General features: G+C 38.7%; 1 protein-coding gene across 2 annotated transcripts in view; it reads left to right on the top strand.

Moving 5' to 3' along the window:
• DCTN4 (dynactin 4 (p62)) overlaps positions 1–14828 on the top strand; it is a 49852-nt gene that overhangs the window by 12094 nt on the left and 22930 nt on the right. Inside the window, exons 4-9 of one of the 2 annotated variants that reach the window (XM_006893686.1) lie at positions 8545–8588; positions 11744–11851; positions 13003–13023; positions 13366–13439; positions 14249–14361; positions 14581–14690. In XM_006893686.1, coding sequence (XP_006893748.1) covers positions 8545–8588; positions 11744–11851; positions 13003–13023; positions 13366–13439; positions 14249–14361; positions 14581–14690 — 470 coding nt within the window. The remainder of the gene's footprint in view (positions 1–8544; positions 8589–11743; positions 11852–13002; positions 13024–13365; positions 13440–14248; positions 14362–14580; positions 14691–14828) is intronic. The other variant, XM_006893685.1, reaches the window with a different exon arrangement.

The raw sequence follows: 14828 nt of genomic DNA on the forward strand, positions 1-14828 counted from the left end.
TTGGAATTTAGATGCACTCTTATTGATTGTGCTTGGCCGTACATGTTCATATCCTTGAAGATGTATCATGGGGGTGTTGCAACCTAGAAGACAAGCAACAAATGTTAGAGAGATGTGGAGAGATTGGAACTCTGATACACTGTTTGTGGGATTTTAAAATGGTACACAACAATCACTCTGGAAGGCAGTTTGTTGTACCCTTAAAAAGCTGAGCATAGAGATTTCATATGACCCAACCATACCACTGCTAGGAATATATACCCAAGGAAAACAGAACTGAGATACAAATGGAGATTTTGTACACCGATGTAGCATCATTCACAATAGCAAGAACATAGGAACAGCCCAGATGTCCATCAACAGACAACTGGATTGAGAAACTGTGGTACATTCACACCGTGGAATACTATCCAGTACTCAGGAACAGCAATTTTGAAAAATACTAGAGTCTTGAGAGCATTATGCTGAGTGAACTAATGCAGGCACATAAGAACAAATACTGGATAAGACCAGTTGTAAAAACAGAGGGATAACCAGTGAAATGTGTATGGATATACAAAGAGAGAAGGGAACAGTAGAGAGATGCTGAGGGTGGAGGGGTGGAAATCACAGAGTCAAAGAGTTTGGTGAGTGGAGGGAAGAAGCAGAAAAAAGAAAAAATATGTGAATTGAAGCATAATAAAAAGAAAATGCAAAAGTTTTTTAAAATAAAAAAATAAAAATATTTTAAAACCCCCAAAATTTCTTTCATCAGTTTAACAAATGTTATAAGATCAAGTGGTACTAAATGTTGGCTGCTGCAACTGTTGTTCAGTGTGGTTGAGTACAACTCATAGCTACGCTATGAACAACAGATCGGAACGCTGTCCTATCTTTTTTTTTTTTTTTCTTGTTGTAGTTTTTGTATTGTTATATTGTTAGGGCAACTTGCAAGTACCTTAAAGAAACCCCAAGGTCACTACTAGCTTTTGAGTTGATTATAACTCATGGTGACTCTCCATCAGATATCTGTAAATCACTGCCCTTTCTCCCTCTGAGTGGTTGATGGAGCCAAGCCATTGGCCTTTCAGTTAAAGTAACACGATACCCACTTTGCTGCCAGAACGCTGTCCTATCTTGTACCATCCTCACACGTTAGAGCCCATTGTGGCAGTCACTGAGGCAGTCCACCTGGTTGTGGGTCATCTTCTCCTTCACTGTTGCTCTGCCTTCCCAAGCATGATGAACTTCTCCAGTGAACCTTGTGACATGCCCAAAATACGTGAGATGACGCTTCATCATCTTTGCCTCCAAGGAGCACTCTGACTACACGATCTTCAAGACCTAGCTGTTTGTCCTTTTGGCAATCCATGGAATATTCAGTACTCCACACCACAGTTCAAAGGCATCAGTAATTCCTCTGTTGTCCTTAGTCATTGTCCAGTTCACAGTTACATAGCAAGTGACTGAAAAGATCATGGTCTGAATCAGGTGTACCTTAGTCTTCAAACCAGTGCCATTGCTCCTCTAATCTAGAGATGTTCCTGATTACAGACTTTCCCAGTACAGCACATCTTTTGATCTCCTCACTGCTGGTACTAAGTGTATTGATTATGGATTCAAGTAAGATGAAGTCGTTACAGTCTCAGTCTTTTCTCTATCTATCATGATGCTGCCTAGCTGTCCAGTGGCTAGAATTTTTGTTTTCTTCAAGTTGAGACGTAATCCGTATTGAAGGTTGGCAAGTTCTGGTGGCCTAGTGACAAGAAGGTGCACTGCAATCCCAGAGGTGAGTGGTTCAGATTCACCAGATGCTTTGCTGGAGAAGGAGGAACGATCTCCTCCTGTACCAGTCAAATCTGATTTGACAGGACACACACACAAATAATAATAATAATGAAAAAAAAAATTTAAAAATCCATATTGAAGGCTGCAGTCTTTGATCTTCTGCAGCAATTGCTTCAAGTCCTCCTCACTTTCAGCAAGGAAGATTGGGTCTAAGGTTATTGAGGAGTCTTCCTTTTATCTTCATGCCACAGTTTTCTTCAGATCCAGCTTCTCAAATAATCACAATATAGATTAAATAGCTGTGGAGAAAGGATACAACCCTAACCCACACCTTTCCTAATTTTAAACCTTGCAGTGTTCCTTTGCTCTGTTCACATGACAGCATTTTGGTCTAACTGTAGGCTTCATACCAGCCCAATTAAATGTTCTGAGATTCCCATTCTTCTCAATGTCAGTCATAATTTGTTATGTTCCGCACAGTCAAATGCCTTTATATAGTCGTTAAAGCACAAATAGACGTTCTTCTGGTGTTCTTTACTTTCAGCCAGGATGCATTAGACATTAGCAATGATATCACTGGAGCCACACCCTCTTCTGAATCCTGTTTAAACATCTTGTACTATTCATGCTGGGTTTTGGGTGGTTTTTTTTTTAATTAATTTCAATGAACATCTACAGAGATTTTGGACTTCCATTCATTCATTGTTGCACTTTTCTCCCCGCCCACCCCACTCCACCCCCAGTTTGCGCCTCTCCTTGAAAAGCAAAAGAAAAACTCCTTCACTGGTACACAATCCCCCTGTTTTTAATGATCTTTAGCAGCCAGGATATGGGAAAATCTTTTTCTCATATACTACCAACTTCATTGCATATACTTTGAGCATGTTGGCAGGAGGGAATATTGTTGTTACGGGCCATCGAGTCGCCTGTGACCCATAACAACCCTACATACTGCAGCTCTGAAGCCGGCCCTGTCCTGAGCCAGTCTTAATGATTCTGACACACCTACCCGCATTGCCCCAGTTACTGTGTCAATCCATCTCATCCGGGCCTTCCTCTCCTGCGCTGTCCGTCCACCCTTCTGAGTATGATGTCCTTCTCCAAGGACTCCTGGCCACGTGCCCAAAGTATGTGAGATGGAATTTCAAAATCCTAACTTCCATTGAGTAACTTGGTTTCATCCTCTTCAAGACAGACCTATTTGTTTTCTTGGCAGTCCATGGTATGTATGTTCAAGACTCTTCTTCAGTACTACTACTTGAAGGCATCAATTCTTCTGTCATCCTTAGTCATTGTCCAGCTCTCTGATGCTAGGCAAGTAACTGTAAAGACCATTAGGTACCTTAGTCACTAGACTGACATCATTGCTTCTCAGAACTCTGGAGAAATCCTTGACAGCAGATTATCCCAATGCAATCTGTCTTTTGATTTCCTTCCCAACTGCTGGTGTCAAGAGTGTTGATTGTGGAGCTGAACAAGCAGTAATTGTTAACAATCCCAATCTCTTCTCCATCTTTCATGGTGCTACCAATCAGCCCAGTGGTGAGAATCTTTGTTTTCTTGATGTTGAGCTTCAATCCATATTGAAGACTACAGTCCTTGACTTTCTGCAGCAAGTGCTTCAGGTCCTCCTCAGTTTCAACAAGCAAGGTTGTATCATCTGTATAATGTAAGTTGTTGAAGAGTCTTCCTCCAATGCCACATTCCTCTTCAGAAAGCCCAGCTTCCTGAATGATCTATTCTGCATATAGATTGAAAAGATAAGGAAGCAGGATGCATTCCTGATGCACTCCTTTCCTGATTTTGAACCATGCAGTGTTTCCCTGCTCTGTTCTGAGGACTGCTTCCTGGCCCAAGTTCAAGTTTCGCATAGGCACAATCAAGTGTTCTGGGATTCCCGTTTTCCTCAAGGTTAGCCACAATTTGTTGTGATTCAGATAGTTGAGTACCTTTGTTTAGCCAGTGAAACACAGATAGACATCTCTCTAGTATTCTTTGTTTTCTGCCAGGATCCCAAGGAGGGACTAGTTCTTAGAAAAAGGCATTATGCTTAGAAGAGTGGAGGGTCAGAGAAGGAGAAGATCAGTCTCAAAAGATGAATTGACACAATAGCTATAACAGTGGGTTTGAGCATATCCGAGATTGTGAACATGGCATAGGATAGGTAGAGCAAGGTTCCGATTTGTTCATAGGGTCACTGTGAGCCACAGTTGACTCAGCAGCCCCTAACAACAATTAAAATTTTAAATTCTTTTTATCATTCTGCCCAACAACTCTGTGTCCCAGACCTGGAAAACACTCAGTTGTGTTCAGAGGGTTGTATTTGTGTGTAAATTTTAAAAGTGTATGGAACTCTGGTGACCTAGTAGGTAACAAGTTGAGTTGCCAGCCCAAAGGTGGGTGTTTCGAACTCACCAGCTGTTCCAAGGAAGAAAGAAAGATGAACAATCTCCTCCATTGCTATTTATAGCCTTTGAAAATCTTCTGGAGGGTCAGCGATGAGTCAGTTCCAACTTGACAGCACATAACAGCAGCATAATATCTATATATATGTGGAAAGAAAGACATTTATAATTCAAATAAAAATTTCATGTTTAGAGTTAAAGACCATTTTAAGGCATTGTTTATTTTCTGATCATTTGAGCATTTCAGGAAAGTGTGTTTATCAGATTTCCTTTCCTTTTACATTTTCTGTGTTGCTGGTTGCCCTCAAGTTGATTCTGACTCCCGGTGCCTCGATGTGTGCTGAGAGCTGCTCCATAGGGTGTTCGAAGCTGGCTGTGGCCTTTGGAAACAAATTACCAGGCCCACGTTTCAGACACTCTGGGTGGGTTTACATCAAACCACCAGCCTTTCAGCATGCCTATTTTAGTCACTCAGGGATTCCGTAGTTAACATTGGAGAGATGATGAGCGAAATCTTGAGTAATTATTTATGCCTTAAAATAGCATCACTAACTTCCTGTTGCCTTTTTGTCTCATTTTATGAGATTTCATTGTTTAATCTTCTTAAAACTTTTCACTCTTCTAAAAAATTTCCATTTGGGAATTTTTCTAGAAATTCTGGTTTAGTTGATCTATCAGGAATCCTGTAACAGGCTCATATGTTATTTGGCATAACCAAAATGAAGAAGGATGTTAACTAAAAGATTTCTATAACTTCTTCACCAGTTTAAAAGTGTGGTGAAGAAGTTTCTTAAATTCTGAAATTTTAGCCAATGCAAAATACTTGAGCTCTTCTTCATTGGCTTTCCAGCTTTCTGAGTTGATAATAAAAATACATGCTCCTTTTGAAAACAAGCTCAACAAGTGGATCTTTTTAAATACTTCATGTCTAAAACTTTACCTTACCTGTTGTTTTCATTACAAAGGCTCTGTGGCATCTTTTTAGAGTGGCATCCCCTTCCTAAACAACATGCCTCCAGAAACTCTATGAACTTTTGATAAATGTCAGTAGTTATAGAGAGGCTTCAGGCCTTTTGTTCATAGGGTCACTATGAGTCGTGCTCAACTCGAAGGCAGTCAACAGCAACAACAATATTTAAGTGTCAATGTACCATGTACCAAGTTGTTAGACTTTAGCTAAGAATTTACATCACATGACCAACTTATTCTCAAGATGACATATTACATGCCCCATTGAAATAGTATATTGTTCATGTTTGTGGTTTTTTTTTTCTATTTATAGCAAGTAAAAGAAACAAAGGCCAGAAATCCAAATAATTTTCATAGTCTGTTTGCATTGTAAAGTGAAATGTTTCATACTTTTTGGGTTACAATCTAATCAGCATTCGAGAATTTGTATTTCAACACTAAATACGAAGTTTCTGTGTTTACCTTTTAGAAACCTCTCCCCTCTAGGGTACCTTGACAATGATAATTAAATCCAAGGAGCTCTTAGGAAGTACAAATAATTTCATTTTCTCTGATGTCATTGGTGTCTGAGAGTCCCTGAAACCATTTTAGTTCAAATTATTTTTATAAGGAAGCCTTTGTGTCAGTAGTGTATAGACAATAATTTAGGAGTTCATTGTGAGTCTCCCGAATTGCTTAATAAATTCTCAGATCCAAAGAAGCTATTAGGTAAAGCATTTATTTATTTATTTAAAAAAAATACTATTATAAGTAAAACAGTTCTCCCGTATAGTGTGTGTGTGTGTGTGTGTGTGTGCATGTAAAATTTGTATGTAGAATAAGCCAGCTGAATTCAGTTTATATGATCCCATTATATGATGTTTATATGTTGGCAACATTCAAAGCATCATAGTCAGGAGAAGTCGACCATAGGCCTTCTTCTCTCCATCACCTAATCAAGGTATTGACCTTAGCCACATCAGTGTCTTAGAGCTTCTTTACAGCTTGTTTGATTTGGTGCTTGTTGGCTTTGACATCCACAATGAACACAAGTGTGTTGTTATCTTCTGTCTTCTTCATGGCTGACTCAGTGGTCAGGGGAAACTTGATGATGGCATAGTGGTCAAGCTTGTTTCTCCTGGGGGCGCTCTTCCAGGGGTATTTGGGCTGCCTTCCGAGTCTCAGAATCTTAGGCCGCCGGAAGGTGGATGACGTGCAGATCTTCCTTTTTCTGTGGCTGTGAATGCCTGTCAAGACTGTCTTCTTGGCCTTTAACGCCTTTGCTTTGGCTTCAGTTTTGCGAGGGGCAGGGGCCTCCTTTTTTTGCTTTTGGCACCATCTTTATAGAAAGCCATATACCTTAAGTTAGACATCTCCAAAATAGGAATATTGTAATAAAAATATATTATGTTTGCTATTTTTTTTTGCAAGGACAGTGTCACTTTTAGTGGAATACTTGAGTTCTTTTTGGTTTAGGTTCAGTTAGCTTAATTATACGCACAGGGAACCCTAGAAACATAGTATGTTGCATGTTGGGTTGCTAACTAAAAGGTTAACAGTTCAAATTTACCAGCAGCTCCACAGGAGAAAATAAAGTTGTCTCCTGTAAAGATGACAGGCTCAGAAACAATGGATGGTCACCATGAGATGAAATGGTCCTGATAATGGCACTGAGTGGTTCGTTACAAATAATAATAATAAAAAATGCTTGCATGTATTCCCCACCTAGTTTAAGAAAGGAAACGTTACTAACAGTCTAAGTCCTGTGTAGTTTTCCTCCGATACGTCTGACTTCATCTGCAGCCTCTCTGGGCTATACCACAATGTGGAATTTATTGTTTATTAATTGCTATCCTTATCTTTATACTTCTCCACATATATATGTAGCCACTAACAGATCACAGTTAGGGCACTCTGGTGGTGTAGTTGTAAGGAGTTGTGCTGCCAGAGCAAAGGTACAGTTTGAATCCACCAGCTGCTCCACAGGAAAAGGACGGGCAGTCACCCCCTGTGTAATTTACTCTGAAACCTGCTGGGATGTCAGCTGTGGGTCGGTTTCAACACGACAGTAAAAGGACAACAAAACAGATAGTACTTTTCCATTTTAAACAAATGGAACCATACTGTTTGCATCTTCTGCAACTTTTCCATGCCGTCTTTGTGTTCGTGACACATAGTTGTTGACTCACTGTACTGTGTGAGCTCGTTGATCTTCTTTTGTTTAATAATTCTGTCTTTGTGTTTATTTGCCATCCATATATGTTTGGTGAAATAGCTGAATAAACTTCTCTTGCCTAATTTAAAAAATTAAGTTTTCTCTTTTTATTGAATTGTAAAAGTGTTTAATATATTCTGGATTCAAATTCTTTGTTGATTGTATCTTTTCCAAACATTTTCTTCCACTCTGTGGTTTGTCTTTTTATTTTATTGAACAGTGCCTTTTGAAAAGCACGAGTCTCCAATTTTAAAGAAGTCCCGTTTACAATAGTTTTTACAAACAATACTTGTTTTGTTAAATTGACTTTTTAACCTAACCCAATTTCACTAAGATTTTTGCCTGTATTTTTATGAGAAATCTTATCGTTTTAATACTTGCAAATAAGTGTATGACCTATTTCAGGTTAAGTTTTGTATATGTTGTCAAGTAAGGGTCAGAGCTCTTTGCATCCATCTGGAATCCAGTTGTTGAAACTATCAGATATAGTTTTACGTTCCACTTTCTTGAATAAGCTTGTTCTTTATGCTTTGTGCTATTTGCTCAGAACATAGAAATTGCAGTGTTGTGGCTAAGAGCAGGGTCCAGGAGTCAGAGTCCTGGATGTATATCCCAGCTCCACCACTTACTGTCTGCATGACCATTGGCAAGTTGGTAAAGCTCTTTGAACCTCAGTTTCTTTATCTACAAAATGACGCTAATAATAGTTTTTACCTCAGGTAATGTTTATGAGAAGGAAGTGTAGTGCATTTTAAATTGTGTGACCAAAATGCTATCCATAATGTGTAGCGGTGGTGGAAATCATATATGTATATGTATATGAAAAGCTCTGGAGGTGTCTGTAGGGAGTTCACTGCTAATCCAAAGGCTGAACCTCTCTGGTGCTTCAAATCCACTGGCAGTTTCTAGGAAGAAAGTTAGATAATGTCCTTCCATACCATTGGAAGGTCAGTAGTAGTAGGCTTCGACTTATTGGTGGTAAATGATGTGGGTATGTATATTTTGGTTATCTAGCTTTGTAGGCTTTTTTAAAAAAAAAAAGAAAAGAAAAGAAAAACAACTCCGTTCTCTTTATAATCTCAAAGAATTTTTTCAAGCAAGTGATGTTTTCTTTTTTTTTTTAGTATGATTTTGTAGTCTGCAGATGACTTGCTTTTATAAAAATAAAATTATCAAATGTAAGAGTTTTATCTGATGTTTATTTTGCAGCTAGTGGCGGTTGGCAGGAACCTGAAAATCCTCACACTCAAAGAGTAAGTAAGTAAAAGTCATTAGAAAAGAAATAAGGGGAAAAAAAGGAAGGAAAGAGTGCCTATCTTCTGTACTAAGTACTTCTATGCTTAGAAACATGTGATGTGTGTTTTTTAGTTATTATTTCATGATTCCTCTCATTTAAGACTAAGCTGTTTCTTCTACTCTGACTTGAGGAAAAACTAGGTATAGTTTTATTTCAGTGCTTAAGTTGTGAATCAGAACAGAAGAACAGGTTATGTTTTTTTCTACAGGTAACCACCAACTGAGGTAAGGTTCGTTTTGTCTTGAAATACTCTTAAAAATATGTTCATAATGAAGACTGCACTGGGACAGATAAAGAACTGTTTAAAAGGAACATATGATTGGATATTATTTGTATGACAACAGTCTAGAATAACAGGGCATAGCAAAGTGGACTGGGGGGGGAGGGGAGGCAGGAAATTCTGTAACAATGAATGAATTTTTTTTTTAAAGTCACCTGGGGGGATAAGGAGGAAAATGTGGGTGAAAAATCCAACTTTTTTGTAAACTTTTGTTAAAATCACAATAAAAAAGTTTAAAAGAGAATAAAAAATATTTAAAGCATGTATTTACCTCTTGGAAACACCACTTGTTTTGTAGAGCTTTTTAAAATTTTTTTTTACCACTTGGAGCTAAAATATAAGTAAGAATATGAACTGCAGTAGAAATGATGTACATATGAGCAATCAAAGTGAAAGTAAAACAGTAACTTACAATTATTCACCTATGAGATCAGCAAAAATTAGAAGTATGAAAAACACTCAAAATGAAAAATGTGCAGGAATAGGTCTTAAGCACTTAAGCTTCAGTAATACATAGTTAAACTGTAGTGATACATGGTCCCTACCCTACATTTATTGTGAAAGCAAAATTAGTAAAATAATCCACAATAAAGAAAACCCAAAGTAAATGTTGTGGTGTTAGTCACTGTCCAGTTTATTCAAATAATGAAATCATTTAGGAGAAATAAATTGTGTCATGGGAACATTTACAAGGGGTAACGTCAACTTTGTAGGTATGTGAGTATTGCACTGCGATCTGGGGTAACAGGTACAGAGGGAGGGCTCTCAGGGTCAGAGGAACTGCACGTGGAAGGAGCCTGTAGATAAGAACCAAAAGAAGGAGAGTATGATTGTGTAGATCACAAGTTGTGGTTCACTTTGAAGAGAATGGGTATCCCAGAACACTTAATTGTGCTCATGTGAAACCTATACTTGGACCAGAACACAGTCGTCAGATCAGAGCAAGGAAGCACTGACTGCATGGTTCAGGATCAGGAAAGGTATACATAAGGATGTGTCCTGTCTCCATGCCTTTTCAGTCTGTATGCAGAACAGAGACTGGACTTTATGAGGAACAATGTGAAATCAAGTTTGGAGGAAGATTCATCAACAGTCTGCATCATGTAGATGACACAACCTTGCTTGCTGAAACTGAGGAGCACTTGAGGCGTATGCTGCAGAAGGTCAAGGACTGTAGTCTTCAGTATAGATTGAAGTTCAACATCAGGAAAACAAAGATTCTCACCACTGGGTCAGTTGGCAACTTCATGGTAGAGAAGAGGTTGAGATTGTTAGCAACTTCAGCTTACTCTTGCTACCAGCAATCCGGAAATTAAAAGACTAATTGCATTGGGGAAATGTGCTGTCAGTGACCTCTCTAGAGTACTGAAGAGCAGCGCTGTCATTCTGAAGACACAGGTGCTCCTGATACAAGCCATGGTTTTTGCAGTTTCTTGCTATGCGTCAGAGCTGGATAATGACTAAGGATGATAGAAGAAGAATCAATAACTTTGAGTTGTGACGCTGGAGAAGAGTGTTGAACATACCATGGACTGCAAGGAGAACAAACAGATCAGTCCTGGAGAGGGTGAACCCAAGGTGCTTCTTGGAAGCAAGGATTTTGAAGCTGCATCTCACATATTTTGGACATGTGAACAGGAGGGACCAGTCCTTGGAGAAGGACATCATGCATGGAATTGTGGAGGTACAGCATAGGAGAGGAAGACCCAAGATGAGATGGATTGATTCAGTCACTGGAGAAGTGGGATTGGGTCTATCAGAGATGATGAGATTGGATCAGGATAGGGCAGGTTTCAGAGCTGTTGAACATAGGGGTGGCTTTGAGTCTTAGGTGATTTGATGGCACATAACTGCAACAATGGCAGTCAATGATATTAGGGATGTTTGTGGCCTATTAGTAAGAAGCTACATTGCAATCCCAAAGACACATGGTTCCAATCTACCACCTGCTCTGAATGAATAAATTCAGTGCTATTTACAGCCTCTGAAAGCCTGCTGGAGGGTCAGTTATGGGTCACTTTCTACTTGATGGCAAACTACAACAGTAAATAATACTAGGTTAAGGAAGAGTGGTATTTGGAGGCAAGCCAAGCAGTACTATGCGGACCAAGTGAAGGGCTTTGGGAAGCCTTTTTCTTTTTAATCAAGGAGATGGTTTCTAAAGATCACGTTTCTAAAAGTACTAATACTTGTTGCTGAGTTTAGAGGGCAAGAGTAGCTACTATGAGACCATTTAAGAGGTTTTCTGGGAAGTTGTTGAATACATTATTGCATATCATGTGAGGGAATAAGGTCAGCCTTTAAAAGGAAGGAGTTCTGGCTGGCCATCAAGGAAGTAGGTTGACACAGGGACTAACCATGGGCTGCAGGAAGCGGGCGCAGGACCAGGCACCGTTCTCTTCTGTTGTTCACAGGGTCGCAGTGAGTCACATGCGAGTCAATGCACCTAACAACATTTGTACTGGATGGCATGTACTGTAACAGCAGCATTTGTACAGGATGGTATTTGATGTATTCATATTTATCCTGGGTAGAAAGTTCATGATACTGAAAGTGAAAAAAAACAAAAACTTCAGAGACTTGTAATGATGTAAAAGAGCAGTGAAAATAGAGTACCTTCCCAAGCCTTTACAGTCTATTCCTTTTTGTTACTTGGAGGTCCCATCTGAGTTCTGAAAGCAGACCATGTAATGAAGAGAAAGTCAAAGCCCCGAAAATGACAGCTTGCCCACCTTGATAATTTTGTCTTCCCTATTCATTATATGATTTTTTTTTAATATTTCCTGTTGGGTTTCTCATGAGTAAAATACTGCATCTTTTGTTTTTTACAGATGAACAAACTGATTGAATACTACCAGCAGCTTGCTCAGAAAGAGAAAGTTGAGCGAGACCGCAAGAAACTAGCTCGACGTCGGAACTATATGCCTCTGGCTTTTTCGGTGAGAGTTTGGTACCAAAAGGTCTTCTCTGTTCATTGGTCAACTTGTGTGACGTGAGAATAGTGACCATCTCAGAAAGGGATCCTTGTACCTAGATTTCTGAATGATGGGTAGCAGAGAGAGTCCTCAAAATACACACAGTTAAGACCAGGAGTTACACTTTTCTCATCAGTTCTATGGCTTTTTGAGTTAAGACAATGATGCTTCTTACACCATAAATTCCCTTTCTCTTCTGATTATTCCCCAAAGGAGATACTGTTTAATCATGTAGGTCCCATAGGATGCGACTGTTTATGGCTTTTGGATATTACAGGAAGTCAGGTAGAAGGGTGACCCAGTGGTGGATTGTACTCACATTACCCCAGAAGTCCTCCTGTGACACCCTGCTAGTCAGGCTTTCCTAACTCAAGTTACTGTATACTTTTTGGGTCCTTCTTACATAATTTACTGAAAAACACTGACTTTTTCATTCATTTGTGTAGTAAATAAATAATATATGCATTTAGAGATATTTATGGAAGTCATTCTTTACCAGCTTGTATGCTACCAATCAAAAGAGGAGGAAAATATTAGGGTTTGGAGCTTTCATTGGTGCTTCCAGGTTTTATTGATTGTCACAGAGCAGTTGTTCGCTGTGCTTTCTAGCAGCCAGGCAAGTTGATGTTCAGTAAATAACATTTTATGGGTGCTGATAATGTACCAAATCCTATATTAAGCACTTTACACATTCATTATTTTATGCATACAACAATCCTGTGGTACAGATGGTTTGTCCCTATTTTACATGTGAGAAATGGGACCTGAGATGGTTAAGTAATTTCTCACCCAACTTCCTTGAGAGAATTGGTTAAGTCATTTGAAACCCAAACGGATAGCAAGGCCCACATAAAAATACTACATTTAGAATTGAATACACATTAAAACTTGCAAACCCACATACATTTACCAAATATTTTAATGAAAACTTCACAGATTTTTCAAATGTTATGTGCAGTGTATGCACTGGTGTACATTTAAGAGAGGCATTTAAATTAAACCCACTATTCTCCCAACTTTCCCGTATAACCTGCCTGCTGTATGAGTTTGCTCATATCTTATGCTGCATTTTTTTGTCTCTGTTGCAACCTGCTGCTATTTTGGGCTGTCCACAGCAACACACTATTCATGTAGTGGTAAGTTCCCTTTTATGATTCTTGCTGACCCTGAAGAAACTAGCGGATGGTCCGTAACTGGTATTCAGGAAGACATTCAGTGTATACCTTAGACATCCACATAGTTCTGGCTGGAGCCATAGCTTAGTTACTCTGATGCTAGTTTCAATGTTCAGTGGTTTTAGAATAGGATAATGATCGTGGGCTACATACTAGTCTGTAAAAGCTTTTCAATTAGCTTTTTCTTTTTTTTTGCTTATTTTGCTGAGCTTCTCATGCTGCCCCTCCTCCCAGTATTTTGTTCTGAATAAATCAGATGTGTAAAGATTGGATTTCTGATAAGAATTTCTTTAACATCTTTAGGACAAATATGGTCTTGGAACCAGACTCCAGCGACCACGAGCTGGTGCATCCATCAGTACCCTCGCTGGACTTTCGTAAGTGCGATTATTAAATGGCTTTGAGGAAAAAAAGCAAAAGTGGAAATTAATACTGAAGGAATGCTTTAAAAATAAGGTTATTATATATCTTAGAGAAATAAGAACTAGGATATGAATAGAAGTCATGTTTATATTGCAACATTATTCACAATAGCAAAGAGTTGGAAATAATCCAACTAAGTATCCATCGGTAAATGAATGGAAAGAACTATCTTACACACAATGGAGTACTATTGAACATTGAAAAACACTAAAGACTTTGTGAAACATTAAATAATATAAATGAACTTAGATGACATTTATGCTTAGTGAATTGAGTCAGTCACAAAAGGGCAAGTACTGAATAAGATAACTATTATCAAAAGATAAAGAAAGGTACACACAGAGAAAAACATACTAGAATGGTTACCAGGAAGGGGAAGGGGAGTAGAAAACTAATTAATAGATAATGAATATTAGTTAACATTGGTAAATGAAACACAGTATGGAAAGAATGGACTATCAGACACTGTAGGTATTATAATGAATGTTGAAGAATGAAATATGCAGTTAACTAAAACAGTATGTTTTGTAACCTTTCCCTCAAATCACATTTTAAAGTGGGCGGGGTGGGGGTTGGGGGAAGGAATGAAGTGAGAATTGCCAAAAAAGAATGTTCTTATATTTAGAAAAGTTTAGCTGGACTACTAGATGTGGCCTAAACAAAAAAATGTCTTCTATAATAGAGGAAGACTTCAATAATTGATATTACAATCTTTGAGGGTAGTCAAATATACCTGAAAAGTCACTGGCTTTTATCTTTTTAGCCTTAAAGAAGGAGAGGACCAGAAAGAAATAAAGATTGAGCCAGCTCAGGCTGTCGAAGAAGTGGAACCTCTACCTGAGGACTATTACACAAGACCAGTAAATTTAACAGAGGGTACTTTTTAAACATTCTGCTTCTTTCTTTGTCAGTTGTTTTAATTCTGCTTTTCTTACTATATGCCTTATCTGAGATTTTTCATGGCATAGTTGTCAATGGTGAAATCATCTTGTCAAAATAAAAGGCAGCATTGCTTCATTTAATTACTGACTACGTAAAAGTCTACGTTTGAGCAGGTTCTAGTAAATTAATCCTGACTTCTCCCTTTTGTGCTAGTGACCACCCTTCAGCAGCGCCTCCTACAGCCAGACTTCCAACCAATCTGTGCATCACAGCTCTATCCTCGCCACAAACATCTGCTGATAAAACGCTCTCTGCGCTGCCGCGTAAGTGATCCACTCCTTAGAGTTAACTATTTGTACAAGGGAAAAGCACGGGTAAACATGCCTGAACCTAATCAGCATCAGGAATGTAGGAAAAATAGAAAACACAGAGAAAGTAAAAGGGGTCTGGCCATATTTATA

The sequence above is a fragment of the Elephantulus edwardii genome, unplaced genomic scaffold, assembly GCF_000299155.1.
Source record: "Elephantulus edwardii isolate Elephantulus edwardi_28Jun2011 unplaced genomic scaffold, EleEdw1.0 scaffold00130, whole genome shotgun sequence".
Classification (NCBI taxonomy): domain Eukaryota; kingdom Metazoa; phylum Chordata; class Mammalia; order Macroscelidea; family Macroscelididae; genus Elephantulus; species Elephantulus edwardii.